Source organism: Diadema antillarum, unplaced genomic scaffold, assembly GCF_040938485.1.
Source record: "Diadema antillarum isolate AM-2024a unplaced genomic scaffold, OU_Dant_1.0 scf00000025, whole genome shotgun sequence".
Lineage (NCBI taxonomy): Eukaryota > Metazoa > Echinodermata > Echinoidea > Diadematoida > Diadematidae > Diadema > Diadema antillarum.
The window spans coordinates 412,763-428,947 of NW_027270914.1; the positions used below are offsets into that span (position 1 = coordinate 412,763).

Sequence of the window (16,185 nt, forward strand, 5' to 3'; positions counted from 1 at the left end):
CATCTTCTACAGATTTGAACCTCTCATTTTGAACAGAATAATGGGTTGGATTTAAAATACTCTGTTGTATTACATTGCTAAAAAGTCCACATTTATTCCAGCATGCAATGATACAAATGCAAATTCTGTATGTATGTGATTTCTACATACAGTGTTTGTGAAAACAGGTCAGAGCAACAGTCAACCATTGAACATTCATTATTTCTCATCTTATATAGGAACAGTGTAGAGCCGATCAATGCCCACTACAGTGTACCTCTTTTCTTGAATGGAATGATATATAACATGGTAATGGCTCTATTCTCATAGAGAATGTTTGTAAGAGAAACTAAAGCAAACATGTATCAAACAAGGTTTAAAAACAATATCTTTCTGATAAACAGTAATGAAAATCAAGCAAGAAATCAGCATGTATGATGCAAAAGAAAAGGCCATATTTCTTTATGTTCACTCCATTGCATTTTTGAGTACACATTATAGGCATTGTAATATCTTTTGCTATCTGGAAGCAAGTATGAATTAAGTCTATGGACAACTGAAAGATTTCATAAGTAACATGTTAACACACTGTAATCCCAGTTCATTTCCACGGAATGCCATTATATGAGAGTGAATGTTCAAGTATACTTCATATTCATTTCTCACAAAATATTAGGTATTTCATATCTATCCCATATTGTACATGATTTTCACAGTGAAGCAAGGTTTTGTGGAAATGCAAACCAAAACTTAATGATATGTGTGTCTGAATGTGTGTGTTAGTTAAATGCAAAGCAGAAGAGTAAACAGTTTGTTGACATGAATTCTGAACCAGTGTTGTTGACAGTGCCAGAACTGACATTTTCACCCCACATTGATATGAATGCTAGATTAGTCATTCACAGGCATAAATGCCATATTCACTTACTGGGGAAAATATATAGATACAGTATGTATGTTTACATGCATGTAATGTACATGTTGTTGTATGTATGTATGAGGTTGACATTTTATTTCTATTTAGATTCTTACTTCAAATGCCCACTGTCGAAAAGTCACAAATCTACATTTTAGAAGACTATTATGCATTGGGTAACATTCATAGCATAGTAGGGTAGGCATCATAGTTGAATGTTTAACACCCAGGAGTACGTGGTAGCAATAATGACTACATTGCTTGATATAATCCCAGCCAGATACCAAACAAACATCTAGATCATGAGTGAATCATTATGATTCTCCGCTGAAGCATATTTTCAAAAGATATTGGTAATATATTCCTCCCCCTCCCCCTCCCCTCCCACGATCTACCCACCCCCAGCATGCTAACATGTCCATTGGTATGATACAGATCATATACAGCCTCATACAAGCCAGCATCAGAACTTTAAGTGAATGTTAATTGTCTGTCTATGGCAGAGACGGGGCCTGTTTAATTAAAGAAGCCCTGGCTTTGTGTAAACGGGGGTGTATATAGTCCCACACACAGGCTTTTCAGCTGGGTTTATCGAGCCTCGCAGGTGCATTTGTATTATCTTATGAACAATAGGAGAGTTTTCTTGTCTGCTTCCATCTCTCCCTCGCCCTCTCTCTCTCTCACTTTCTATATCTCTCCCTCCCTATACTTCTCTCAATTTTTTCTCTCTTTTTCTCCCTCTATCTCTATTGCTTCTGCTCTCTCTTTTCCCCCCTTATATGTTCCATCCCCATCTCTCTCCCTCCCACTCTCTCTTACATTTGTTATTTCTCTCTTCTCAATCTCTCCTTCTCTTTTCCTCTCCCTCTCTTACTACAATCTCTCCCTACTCTCTCCCTCTCCTCCCTATATATATTTCTCACTTTCTCTATCTCTCTCTCTTTATCTCTTCTGCTTTCTCTCTCTTTTTCCTTCTTTTTCTCCCCTGTCAAGACTACAAGAAAAGGGGGAAGGTTTTATGTCAGGAGCTTAGGACTTTGCTAGGCTTCTGAGAGACAACTTCCTGGGAATTTAGAAGGCAAGAAAAGATTTGCATCCACAAACTAGCAGTGATGGAGGCAGGCTTATAGTGCACTCTTATGATATGTTTCATCTCAATATGTTCTCTATATTACTGAGTATAATGATGACAAGGGGAATGTAAGAGAGATAGAAAGAGAGTTAGAAAGAGACAGAGAAACCAGTAGACAGAAAGAGAGACAGATAGAAGGATGGTTGAATGAATGCAGAGATGAAAAGAGAGTGTGTGGTATTATACCAGTCTAAGGGAGAAGATATGAATTTAGTTCAACAACACTATGCCCGCACTTTACTCTATACGGTCTGTGCATGACAGCATCTATAATTTGTCAACATACTGGTGTAAACAGGTCTAACTTCATTGATGTGCATTTAGGGGGAATATATACTCTTAGGAGAAATCTCTTTTCTATGATTACAGTGAGAGAATGGATCTTTCGAGTTTGGTGGAATTGGCAGCAGGAAGAACCTGATGACTAGTAAACGTGTTGTGACCGCATCAATGGCAGAAGGTGAACAAACATGGTGTTTTCTGAGATCTGGCGATCATACCTTTCTCATCATATTCATTATCATCCACACACCTTTCTTCATTCCCTAGTTCTTTAAAGGAGATCTAGAGCCATTGGTTCTATGGGGAAATCTATCAATGGATCACTGGTCTAATGGTCGAATCTATCAATTCAACCACTTGTTTACTGGTCACATCTATCACTTCCTTTGTGACCACATGAAATATATCCCACTAGGATAAGTTTATTCAAAGAAACTATCCCCTTTTTTTTGGCCAATTATCTTCAAATTACCATGTTAAAAGTACATCACAAAACTATTGATCTGTTATGTTTCTTGAATTGTGAAGTCTACATTTAATCAAGCATACATTCTCATTATTCCATTAGGATAATTCTAAGATGCATCAGTTAGAAAAAAAATAGAGAAAGTCCCCAAACATCGTCTTTATAAGTGAAATTGTGTGTAAACATTATCAATTTGGTATGATATGCAGTCAGGTTGTCCTTTCAGCCTTGAAGCTATCGGCAAATTCTTAGTTAAAGCATTTTGTTGTGAAGCTTTTTCTTGTATAGTGTATTAAAAACATCTTCAAACAGATGGCTCAAAACAAATTTTGAAAGTGAATATGTACACTATATAGGGACATAAACTCCTGCATTACTTACTGTTTCCTATCATTATAAAGGTGATCATCAATTTTTCAGCTTAACTAGATCCAACAAGATAACAACTTTAGGTCAGAGTCAACAATTCTTTGAGTATTGTTAGACAGAGGGGAGCTGAAATCAACAATCCAATCTCATTTTATCTAGGACTAAGAATGATACGAATAGCCCCAACAACAAACCCAAGCACCAGTTTCAACAAACCATGCATATGAAAGAAAAGATACAACCAGTCATGGAGTAGTGCATGAATGCTTCAAATCTGCACACCAAGCTATCTGGCCTATATCTACCACTTTTAGCCAAACTGACAAAAATAGCTTTTCAAAACGAGCAGAATGAAAATCAATATCACTATTCACAGACGAACAGAGATATAGCAATGGGAAGATACTATGCAGTGTTAGAATGAAAAAAAAAAGACTGTTTGAATGATTAAGTCTAAAGGCCAAACAGCTCTGTTAATATTGCTAAGTAATATCAAAACAAACATTCTACACAGACAGTAATCACTATATGAATTTTGCATTGAACAAACTGAGGATTATAGAACATGTTATAGCACTATGTCATCCTATCTGGCACTCATTTAGATAGCTATGGAAGATTACTAGAAGAAACTGGTTTGGGTTTCAGCAGAAACTGGCTATAACCTCTCAAGCTCTGAAGGCTTGGCTAGGATGCAACTGACTTTGGTAGTTCTTCACTACATTGGTATCAAGAAGACTTGTGTAAAGATGTGACATTTTGATGGAGGGGGAGGGGAGAAAAATAACCCTGCTTGGGAGAAGGGATTGGCGGGTACAATTAAAAAACAATATCCGTGATTGGTAATGCTTAGTTAAGGAAGTCTCGTTAAACATTGAAAAAAAAAGTGGCAGGCCCATAAGCCAGGAGGAATGAATGAAATGATCCATCAATTATGGAGGGAGCGTTTGGCGTAACACGGGAGAATTTCCCCCCACTAATTACAGCCCGGCGATACCGTCCATTCTTTGTCCAAACTGGGAGAATGGCGGCCAACAATGGAGTGAGGTCAGGGGATGGCAGACAGGGCAAGACAATTACACGGTCATCAAATATGCAACACTGCCAATTCAGTGTCATTTTTGTCATTAATAGCTGCTGGTTGGGGGAGAGGCTTCTAGTAACACTGGCAGGAAGATTTCTCTTTTTTAGGCCAAAAAAAAAAAAATCAAATTCTGGTGCGTGATGCTACCATTGATTGATTGCTTAATTGATTCCCAAGACAAATGAAAATATTTATTGATTATTAATAGCATTGACCTCTACGCTGACACAATTCATGTCGCTGAAGCGATGAGAAGATTGCTCCATGCGTACTGGCTGTGCATTTTTCATCTGGGTTAGATGAAGAGTGTGTTTCTTTCACAATCTGGGGGGGAAAAATGGTTGAATTTGGTCACACTTTGTTTTCAACAATAGAAAGCCACATACGTCTTCATCACTTTTTAATGTTCACTCTGCTTTTCCCACTCCTAGTCTGCATATTTCTGCACATGTTCTTTCCTTTCACATTTTTTTAAAATTTGTGATCCATTTACTTCTTTTATTTTTTTCCAATGTTGGCAATTTCGACATTTCCTACATTCAGATTCAGTACATCATTGCATTATTATTATATTTTTTTTGAGGGGGAGGGGTAAAAAACCCATTTTGTCAGTGCTTATGGTTTATTAATTGTCTTCTTTTGTATTGTATTTTTTGCAACATCTTATACAGCATTCTGTTTGCCTGCTCTCACCGAGGAGGCCTTGTTTTAGGGAAAAGGGGACATCTACAAGTGAAGATGGTATGTGTATTTAAAACAAAAACATTAAGAGAGAGGAAAATTAAGCCATATCAATGAGATTTTGCTGTCAGGAGCAAAACTTTTGCCAAGTTGTGACTCTTTAATAAAAATGTAACCAAATTTCTTGAACAAAACATACATCTCAGAATGTAATTCAATATAAGCGTACCTCCAGGTTTCAATCTATCTACATCAATCTAGATAGACCTGATTAAGCATTCAAACATATTTTAGCTGGCAAACAATTTGTTTCCCTAGATCTTTTTCATCTAGTAATAGAGACCCCCTTCCAACCCCCCCCCCTCTCTGTAAACCCACTACTACTGTAATGTATGTATCTTATTTCATCCCTTCATTCCTCTCTCCCCTATAACTACTAATGTCTTGTTCCCGCTGCATGCACACCGCTGAGAGGCAAAAGAATGCACCTTGCCCATCTCTTCAAGCAACCCATCTAATAACCCCAGATTGCCGGATGACAGACAAAGATTTGGGAAAATCACAAGACGCAATGGGCACACGATGAATAAGTGTTCCGATTTCCTTCCGCGTCATTCAAGTTCCGCCAGCGCAACTGACAGAAAAGAGGAGGCTGTCGTGGGTTGCCGTGACGATCGGATGCACTCCACGTAAATAGTGCACCGCCTTGTGTGCATGTATACCTGGCCTCCTATAGTTATTCTATTACTCTCCAAGAGCACAAGTAGGCAATGTGTTCATGAATGCACTGATTCACGGCACAGGAAGGGACTATATCTGGAGCCCTCATTGAAACTTGAAGATTGGGCATAAATTTGCTCCTCTGAACCTATTACTTTTGATAAATCATGTTTTCACAAGAATATGTTTAATAGATTTATGGTTATAACTGACAGCATTGTCAAGCTTGTCTCTTAGATTTTCAGGGCTGTGACTACATCTAGGATTCCAAACACTTGCTATGAGATATTTTCTTTAACATAAATAGTTTTGAGTGTGAAACACCAAAGGAGACTAGTACTTTCAAGAACAAAAAAAAAAAAATGTATACAATTTCATAGATTTGTCTTATCTTTTTTCATAATTAATGTACAGGCAAAAACAAAAATGATTAGAACCATAAAGACAGTATGTCCCACATAGTCTGATTAAATAAAGGTAATTGTGAAGATACACCAAAGGCTTTCAGCAAAAAGCAAGAAAAAAGGGCTTGCTATAAATCCTGCAGATTGTAAAATGTCTGCACTGCTGTGATGTACAAGTTATCATCCCTGTGAAATGATATTTACCTGATAGACTAAATGGGCAAGTTACAAATTAATGTTGCATTTAAGATGATATGAGGCAATGCAGCAAAAATGACGGTGATACAGCTGTAGGTGTTAGTAGGCCATGCACAGAAGATGGTCATCGACATTCTCTTTGTTAGTTCACCTGGCAACCCAACTGCCCAAACATATTCTTTATTCTTTTTAAGATAACTGCCATATCACTTGATACTTTACTTTGTAGACATATGATAGATGGAATGCAATGAAGGTATCTTAGAAAAGTGGACTTTACTGGTGCAAATTATTTCCATTTGGTGAGAGTCAAAATAATACAGTGTTTTGAATCAGTTTGTAATCTAACCTTCCTCATCATCATTGACATAAATAGTTGTTCCATTTTATTTTTCCTCATTTCTTTAAAATTTCTCATACAATTTATGACATCAGCTAGCTTTGTTGTTAATTCAACCACAAATTCCCTTGCATGATATACAACACTTACAATACATATTTTGTTGATGGAGTTTATGAAATGAGATCAAAATGAATTAGGGCATGCTTCATAAAAGATGGGGTAAAAAGAGAGAGAGAGAGAGTGAAGAAAGATAGAAAAGAGAATGTATGGTAGAGTATTTGTGAAAAAAAGAAATGACTTGACGACAGTGTCTGTCTTACTCACTCTTGATTGGATGGGACTGTGTTCCTGGCATGGTTGATCCTATGTGGGAGAACAAGGTGGTAAGTGAGGTTTGTCCAGCCAAGAATAGAAGGGGGAAAATGGAGAAAAAAAATGCATTTTCTAATAGTTTAGTACCTTTTTCTTTCTGATTCTATACCAGTCATGCTATAAACATGACATCATCAAATGGCTATCAGAGAGATGGATCAAATATATTCACTTGTTTGCCATAAGCATTAAATGATATATAATGGTGATTTAATATTGTTTTGTCCTTTATGCTGCTCATTCTTGAACCACTTTCATGACATCTAGGACAGCACCTTTCATACAATTTATCCTACTATTTGTCCATGAATGGCAAAATCTGTAGCAAGAAATGTGATCTGGAATGAACTTTCATTCTTCGGATCCTGTTTACTCTGACTTCTTTCACTTGCAATCATCCAGTGAGTGTTGTATGAATGTTTGCTTATTGCAGGAGGAGTTTTCTTTTTTTCTTTCTTTTAATTCTTTTCTGCAGTTTTGTATAAAAATGTTTCCCTGGGGGCATTTCTCTCCTCATATCAGCAAAGAGACACATGGACCATGAATTCTCACGATATTTGTTCACTCATTTGTCAAGGTTGAGTCTCTCTCTTATCAGTTAAATCTCTGTGTACATCATCTGTAAAGGCATTGCACCGGTATCCACCCATAACAGCAGGTCAACATAATATTGCTATGAATGCAACATTGCATAACAAATGACGTACCATTGATGCCAGTCAAAAACCATCTAGAATTATTTGCTAGGCCAGCTGAAAGAAATATCATTCTAGATCATCTTTGGGGTAGAAAACTGTAAACAAGACATTCTATTCTACAAATTCCATCTGCCTCCAGACTATTCTAAATCACTTTGTCTCGATGCGATGCAATCTTTATCTTAACGTCGTTCGCACACACACACACACATATACACACAAACACACAAATATTGGAGCACAAAAATGGTAAAAAGCAGAAGATTTCAGCAAGACGAGCCTATACAGAACCTATAAGCATATCATGATAACTTATATTTGTGTGATGTACTCATGTACCAGTCTGTCTGTTACATGTCGTTGATTTTTTTCTTTTCTGTGAATGTGTCCGGGTATGTCTGTAAATGTAAACCGCGTGTTATGTTCAGGGCGTGTCATGCACCTGTGTGCATTTGCTCAGTTTGCTTGACTGTGTACAAGTACATTGTAGCCATTCATCCATGAAACGCTGCTTCCTCTTCTAGCGTCTATCAACATATTTTCTTCTACCACTTGGAATATATTCTGGCAGCTAGTGGCTATTCCAAGTGGCTTTTCAACATCTCTACTACTTGGATACTTTGAGTGAACAGCAAGTTGTTCAACACTTTAGAGTAAAAATATTGATTGAAGAATCCATCACAATAATGCATTGTATAACCATTAGTCTCTTCACATTGCATAGTATGTAACAAATTACACAATCATATCGCATATTATACATTAACTAACATCACACACACACACACACACACACACACACACACACACACACACACACATAAATACCAATATATATACCTACAGCTAGAATACATGTATGAAATATAATCAGTATTACTAATAGATATCATATGAAATTTTACTCGATGAATAATGTAATTGTGACAAAGTGGCACACAAACTAGTCCAGAAGTCCTTCCCATCTAACCAAGGGCCGGACGGTGTGTGAGTGTCCCCTTTTTCCTGCGCCCAAACTCTTGTCTTCTACTCATCGCTATATAACCTCGCGACCTGCGGACAGTTTAAATATGGCGGCTCACTCGTCGCCTGGCGATCAAGCCAAACCGCCGGACGGGTTCCATCGCATTTACCGACACCGTCGGGGGCTTTCTGAGGCTCAGCAAATCGAGATCAACAGTAAGCGAGGTAGGTTGCGTGAAAAGACTGAAATTCTCTTTCCGAGCTCCACAGTTGAAATGAACTCTCAACAGTGCACATTTTCCTTATTCTTCCCAAAGCCTGTAATAAAAAAATTCCTCAAACCAGATAATTTCATGCAGCAGTGAAATCTGACATATATTAACACACATAATTCATTGCACATCACTGTGGAAGATATTATGTTGAATATCATAGTGAGAAGATAACAATTTTTTTTTTTGATAAGAAAGAAAAGAGTGACAAATAATCAATTTTATAATGCACGACAGACATTAATATTTATACCTATAGAATTTAAGTCATAAAAACTGACTATCATTCAACTAATGTGTGAATTTAAATCACTGTCACTCTAAATACTTGAGACTATAGCTGTTTTGTGTAGGCTAGTCTGACATAGCAAATTCTGAAGTATGCGATGAACTACAATCTGACTAGGATATAGATAAAATTCATTGTAGTTGTAGTCAGCTGCTGTTTGGCCGAGTGTTCGATCAGCAGTGCCATTACAATAAACGACGGTCCACAATACATATTTCCAAAACATCACTGCACAGATGTACAGACATGTTTTTGGGACACATCTCGGCTTGGCACACATGGCCGTGCGGCTGGAGCGAACGCGAGACGAATTTGCGTTGGGCAAACTACGGCTGGAGAATTGACTATAGTCACACGCAGGTATTTGGTCATAGTCTAAGCAACACAGACCTTGCTTGTTTGCAAGCTGCAAAACATAATTAAAATCACAATTATCTTTAAGATATTTTATTACAAGCTAGTACATGATTACACATTTTGTGTTCTTCGCTATGAAATTTGGATAGATTACTACATAGTACGTATGTTTAGTAGCAAGCAAACAAAAATCCAAAATATTTCTACTGGAATTTCTCACCCTAAAACGTTGAAAATGAAAAGATTTTACCATAACACACATTTCCCTGAGTTTACTCAAGACAAGTCTTCAAAATGATACCAGGACTGTAATGATATTTTCAGAGATTTGCCGCAGAGATCTCTAATGAGAGTGGACACACAGAAAAGGAATTTTACAACATTAAAGGGACTGTGCAGTACTGGTAGAGGTGGGGATTCATGTTTTGAACATTCCTAAGTGAGATAATGAGAAACCTCTTATGAAATATGGAAGAGCATGTAATTTTAAGAAGGATTCAACTTTTATTTGATGAAAATTGGTTTTCAAATGGCTGAGATATAAAAAAAAGTGATAATAATACAAGGCGACAGGCCACGTCTTTTATTAGGATCTCTTTGTTTCACCTTGTTTTTGGATATCTCAGCCATTTCAAAACCGATTTTCATCAAATAAACTTTTGATACCCCTTAGAATTGCATGCTCTTTGACATCTCATAGAGTGGTTTCTGAATATCTCGCAAAATGTTAAAAGATAAATCCTCACCTCAACCAGAACTGTACACACCCTTTAAGCTACTGTTTATTTTATCAGGTCATGGGTGGGATATCAAGTACTTCAATTTGGACTGTTATAACTTTCATATTCCCCAAAATTGGACTTTATATATTATTTTATTGGGCTTCGGGGAAAAGAAAACTGAAAATCAAACAGTGAACTCCAACAATTTCAATCCAAAATGTTTTAGTGAAAATATCAATGTTATTTTCCTGGACATTTTATGATTTTGGTCTTTGATTTTTATTATCTACTAATGTGTATGAGTGATGAAGATAGTACGCTCTGCATGGATGATAGAAGTTTACTTGAGATGGGTCTGAAAATTCAGACTATCCGGCATGATTCTAAAACTAAAGCAAATTTACACAGGAGTCTTTTCTTTTTTTCGTCTTCTCCTACATTTTTTTTTCCACCTGAAATTGGCTGTAAGGGCAGCAAGCCAAAACCACCGCCAGTAAATGAATTGATTTCCACGAGCCCTTTAAAGGGAGAGATTTCGGAAGAATCCAGACACAAATCTGGCATCCAGGCTCAGAAATCTTCACACACGTTATCTCGTTGCCAATACTCTTTAGATCTGATAATGCTTTACATCTCAATTGTCTTCCTCTCTTGTGAATTAATGGTTCGTGGAATCACCCCTGGAATGAAATAAAATGGAGAGGAAGAGAAAATATGCAAAAATGGGATTTGTTGAGACAACCCATGTGTGTGTGTCTGTGTGTGTGTGTTTTGTGGGCAATGGATGGACGGACACCCCCCTGCTTCACCTCAGCCAAGCATGGCACAAGGCGCTGGGTCATGAAAGAGCGCTCGTCTCTCCAGTAGCATCCGCATGTAAGGTGCACCGAGGTGTAAAAATCAAATACCTTAGAGTGACGAGGGTTTTGTTGGGGGTGGGGGTACATGGATGTGGGTTTGGAGTGAGACTGGATGGATGTGCGCCGCATCATTTGGGCCTGCTTCATCATCTTCCAAACTTTCCTCACATATTAAAGGAATACAGATATATATATATATATATGTATATATATATATATATATATATATATATATATATATATATATGGAGGGATAGATAGATAGATAGATGATATAGATATTGATAGTAAGATAGTGAGGCAGAGAGAGAGTGAGAGATAGGAAGGAGATAGATATATGATTGGGATATATATAGTAAGACAGAAAGAGACAAAGAGAGAGAGAGATAGGGAAAGATAGATTGAAGGAGAAATACAAAATGATAGTGATATACATAGCAACATAGAGAGATACAGATACAGATATAGTAGGGAAATAGATAGGGATAAAACAAAGATAGAGAGCAAGAGAAAGAGAGATAGAGATATATGGAGATCTATACAAATAAAGAGAAAAAGAAGAGAGAGAAAGAAGGAGAGAGAGAGAGAGGTATATGCCTGATTGTGAGGCTGGAAGAGCATGACAAAAAAAAAGTGTACCCCTAATTGCGCAGTCCTGTTTTTTAAAAATGCAGCATATTACATGGTCTACCATGCATGTAATGCTTGTTACTGCCACAATAATTGGGAAGCCTTGATTTTACAGCTTTTTGATGATTTTCTGTGGAAACCACAAAATTGCCCTACCAATCAGTTGGTGGAGTGGTGGAAAGGGGGGGGGGGGGGGTCTTGAGTCCACTGAAAACATTACACATCACAAATCCTTTCTATTCTTCTGTATAGAGAAAAGGCCAGAAGAATACTTTCTTCTTATTTCATGTCTTTTATATAATCATAATGATCATAATAATAACAATAATAATAATGATAACAATAATAATAACAATAATAATGATAATAATAATAACAATGATAACAATAATAATAATAATAACAATAATAATCATAGTAATAAAATTATAATAATAATGATGATAATAATTATAACATTGAAATACAGAGAAACATAGCAATACTAAGAACACTGAAATTAATTGAAAATAATATGCATAGCACATTACATATAATTTATAAAGACTGAAGAATAATAAGCAAAAAAAAAACAAAGACAGCAAGACCCTTCAGACTATAAACAAAAACTGGTTCAAGGAACCTTCCTTTAGAAGTAAAGTGACTGAGAAGAAGTTTCATCATCTTGGTATCAAGTGTAAGAACAAAAATTCATACATAGTCAAGCAAACATTTCTTCAGTGCAGAGTATGAAAATTTGGGATCACCACTTTCTGATGATCCAAAGCAAATTACTCTTCTTCAAATCTAATGAAAAAAAGACCCCAAACAAACAAGATATTCTGAACTGATTGTGTCCAGTAGAGGGACAAAGCTGTGAAGTCAGATGATACAAAAGTTAGGTGACTCAAAAGTCATGTGATACAAAAGTCACATGACTCCAGGTGTTACCATTACCCTGTATATCTGATGAGATACTGACATGTACCCATCTTTCTTCAGTACTGCTTCATATGTCTCTAGAGATGGAATTTGTTATTGAATATTATTCATGAATAGGAGCATTGTGACATAAGAAGTGGGAACACTCCAGGAAAAGTGTATTCTCGAGAGCTATTCCTGAAATGGACCATCAATTATTGCTCCTCTAATTGTGTTCTGGCCATTGGCTAAACTGCCAACTCAGATCGCATAATTTCGTGAACTTTGCCAAATATAACTTATATGTTAGAAGGACAAACCTACAATCTGGAGAAAACTTAGATATAAAGGCTGAAAACTCAAAAATGCAATTATGATTTGGCAAGATATATTTGACAATTTTCAGTGAACATCTAAAAGTCAGGTTTCTGCAGATAGGACCCATAATATTGTCTCTTCCCCTCTGTCTTTCATTCCCAGAAATCTCATTAAAAATTACCCAATCCCACCCAATCATCTGACGGGGGAATATGGCCTAATCGAGTTATTCCACCCGCTAAATTTGAAATGAAAACAAGCGGTGTGCCGGTGTTTGCGTAGCAGCAGTAAAGGCATGGGATGAATATTTTTTTGCTGGCCACAGCACGGCACACACCATGCATATGTCCCACTCAAGAGAATGAATTGAAGAAATATTACTGGCTACAGTGACATCAGTCATATCACAATATCATTGAAAATAGTCCTTGTACCACATCCAAACTGTTTGGCTACACAGATTTAATCATTTTTATTTTTATGCTGTTATCTTTTAGCAGCTAATAAGAAATGTGAGACTGTTCTATGTAAACTCACAGTCTGCTAGACAGTTAAATCATAAATTTCAATTAGTATAAAAGGAAGTGAGTTAAACCAACATCATTTTAATGACTCTAGAAATGTTATGCATTACATGAAATACGTTCATTACTAATGTTACTCTACGAAGCCATACATTGCTTCAACTGCAATTTTCATTAGGCTCTGACCTAGAAATGAAAAGCTGTTGAAAATTAATCAATGCACCAGTCTAGATACCTACACAATTTACTTCAACTGCTTAGAGTTCTTAGATACAAGATATCAGGTTTTTATTTATAAGATACATTTCGTCAACTGTACTTTTCACTAATCTAGACAGGAAGAGTTGTTTGGACTGAATCAGTATAATGCTGAAGACACCGTCTCTATTATTCTTGTTTGCTTGAATTTAAGATAGATAGTGCTGTCCTTTGAGGAACTCAGAGACAAAATGTGTATTAATATTTTGACAACATAAAGGTGACTTTAGCTGGGCAGCAACCCTAAACTCTAGCACCTCTCTAAGCCAACCACTTTCTTTTGAAGGAAACTAATGATGTACACTTTCAGAGAAAATTGAGGAAAAGTTGAGACACCTTGAACAGAAGAACTTTGATGCAAACTATCACATACAATTTGCATCTGTGTGAGAGCACAGATGAAGGCGTCATGTACTTATCCAAGTAAGTCTGGAAGCAAGACTATGATTGAAGTTCTTTCAACAGCACATACTGACACATAACAATATTAAAATAGGTTTGACATTTCTCATTTCAGTATTTGGCAGAAATGAAAGCCTAGTGCCAGGCCCTTCCACTTTACAGCACTTTGATTCCAACAATGCCCCTTACTTCTCCCCCAGTCAGGAACTATCACCCACTGCCTAACGAGGCAATCACTGTATCAATTCCACAGAATTTCATTGGATAGGTAATTAATTATCTGCCTAATTTGAGCATGTCATTCACTGCAGACGGGAGCAGGTAGATTTGGTCAGCCGAGAGAGAAAGAGAGAAGGAGAAGGAGGTGGAAAGAGAGAGATGGAGATGAGAGATTGAGAGAGAAAGGAGATAGAGAAACATAAAGAGACAGGAGAGAGAGAGAGATAGGGAGAAATAGAGAGAAATAGAGACAGATACGGACAGATAGGGATACATAGAGAGAGATAGGGAGAGATAGGGAGAGATAAGGAGATATATAGAGAAATAGCATATAGAGATAGAGAGAGATAGGGAGAAATAGAAAGAGATAGGGAGAGATAAGAAGATATAGAGAGAAATAGCATATAGAGATAGAGAGATAGAGAGATAGGGAGAGAGAGAGAGAGATAGAGATAGGGAGAGATAGGGAGAGATAGAGAGAGATAAGGAGAGATAGAGAGAGAGAGAGGGTGGGGAAGAGAGATAGAGGGAGAGAGATAAAGAGAGAGAGAGAGTGAAATAGAGTGGTATGATACAAGAGACAATTTGGTGTCATGTGTCTGGGAGGATGCTACCATCTTCATGATACCACTAAGGATCGCATCCCGTCTCCTGGTATTGCCCCGTCATCAAATTTATGCTCCTCCTTCTCCTTCTCCTCCTACTCTTCTTGAAATTGGGCTAATTTGATGAATGAAGGCAAAGCAGAGGTAGAAGGGGGGGGGGGGCAGAATAAGCAGCATTTTCTTAATACACACTTCCAGGTTCGGATTTGTGCGTGGGGGGGGGGGGGGTGGGGGGTGTTGCTCAGAGAAGGCAATGTGGAGGATAGAGAAGGTCAAAGTGAAGGACTGTTAAGAGGGGAAAAGGCTTTGAGGGAAATCAGAAGTGACAGGTACTAAATGTTCCATTCCATACAATTCAAAGGTAACACCATTCAATCACTCTCAAACCAGATAAAAGGATGTTACATTGTTCTAGGGGATGATATAAGACATTCATTTCAAAAGATAAGAGTAACATAAATTTCCCATTCTAAAGTATTGTCGCTTTACCTTTTAGCACCTGACCTGTCATTAGCTATGCTTTATGCAAATCACATGAGGGATACAATGTGTAACCTATTGAACTGCCCTACAACTGCCTTGCAGTAACAGACGTACAAATTATACAGTACCTTCTACCAGCCTACACTACATAACAAGTCACACACACCTACAGAAACACACAAATAAAACACACACACACACACACACACACACACACACACTCGTTCATTGTAATTCAACTTTCCATGTGTATGATAAAATGCCCAGAATGAAGATTTTTTTCAATGGATTTCATTTATTAAAGAAAATGTGAATCCATTTTTCTTCAAGAGATCGGGCATTTTGGTTATTCTGATGGGCATTTCACCATTGCTTTTACAAACATACATAATTATAAAGGTCATCACCATGTGAAGTTTCTTTAATTTTTATTTTCCAAGCAGTTGCATCATGGCAGACCTGGAAAATCAGCTGACTCTGAATTCCAACTGAAAGAGTGAAAAGTTCAAAGCCTAAAAACAGAGATACAAACATTTAGGATGAAGTCAACAAAGATTCTGAGATGGTGGTGACATCCAGGAGCCATTGCAATCATCAGAGGTAAAGGGTTGAAGCAAAAGTCTTACTAGACATCACTGAACATTTATCAAATTCAAAGGAAAAATTATGAAAGCAAAACTTAGAATTCAAAAATAAAAATGCATGAACTCTTGGCTGTTTATTTTGCTCTTTTTTCTCC

The 16,185-nt window shown here is 37.0% G+C and overlaps 1 protein-coding gene across 1 annotated transcript in view; it reads right to left on the minus strand.

Annotated features, from left to right (window-relative positions):
• The window catches only part of LOC139733386 (one cut domain family member 2-like), a 50,568-nt gene that overhangs the window by 22,947 nt on the left and 11,436 nt on the right, over positions 1–16,185 (minus strand). Inside the window, exon 2 of the mRNA XM_071644218.1 lies at positions 6,899–6,937. Coding sequence (XP_071500319.1) covers positions 6,899–6,937 — 39 coding nt within the window. The remainder of the gene's footprint in view (positions 1–6,898; positions 6,938–16,185) is intronic.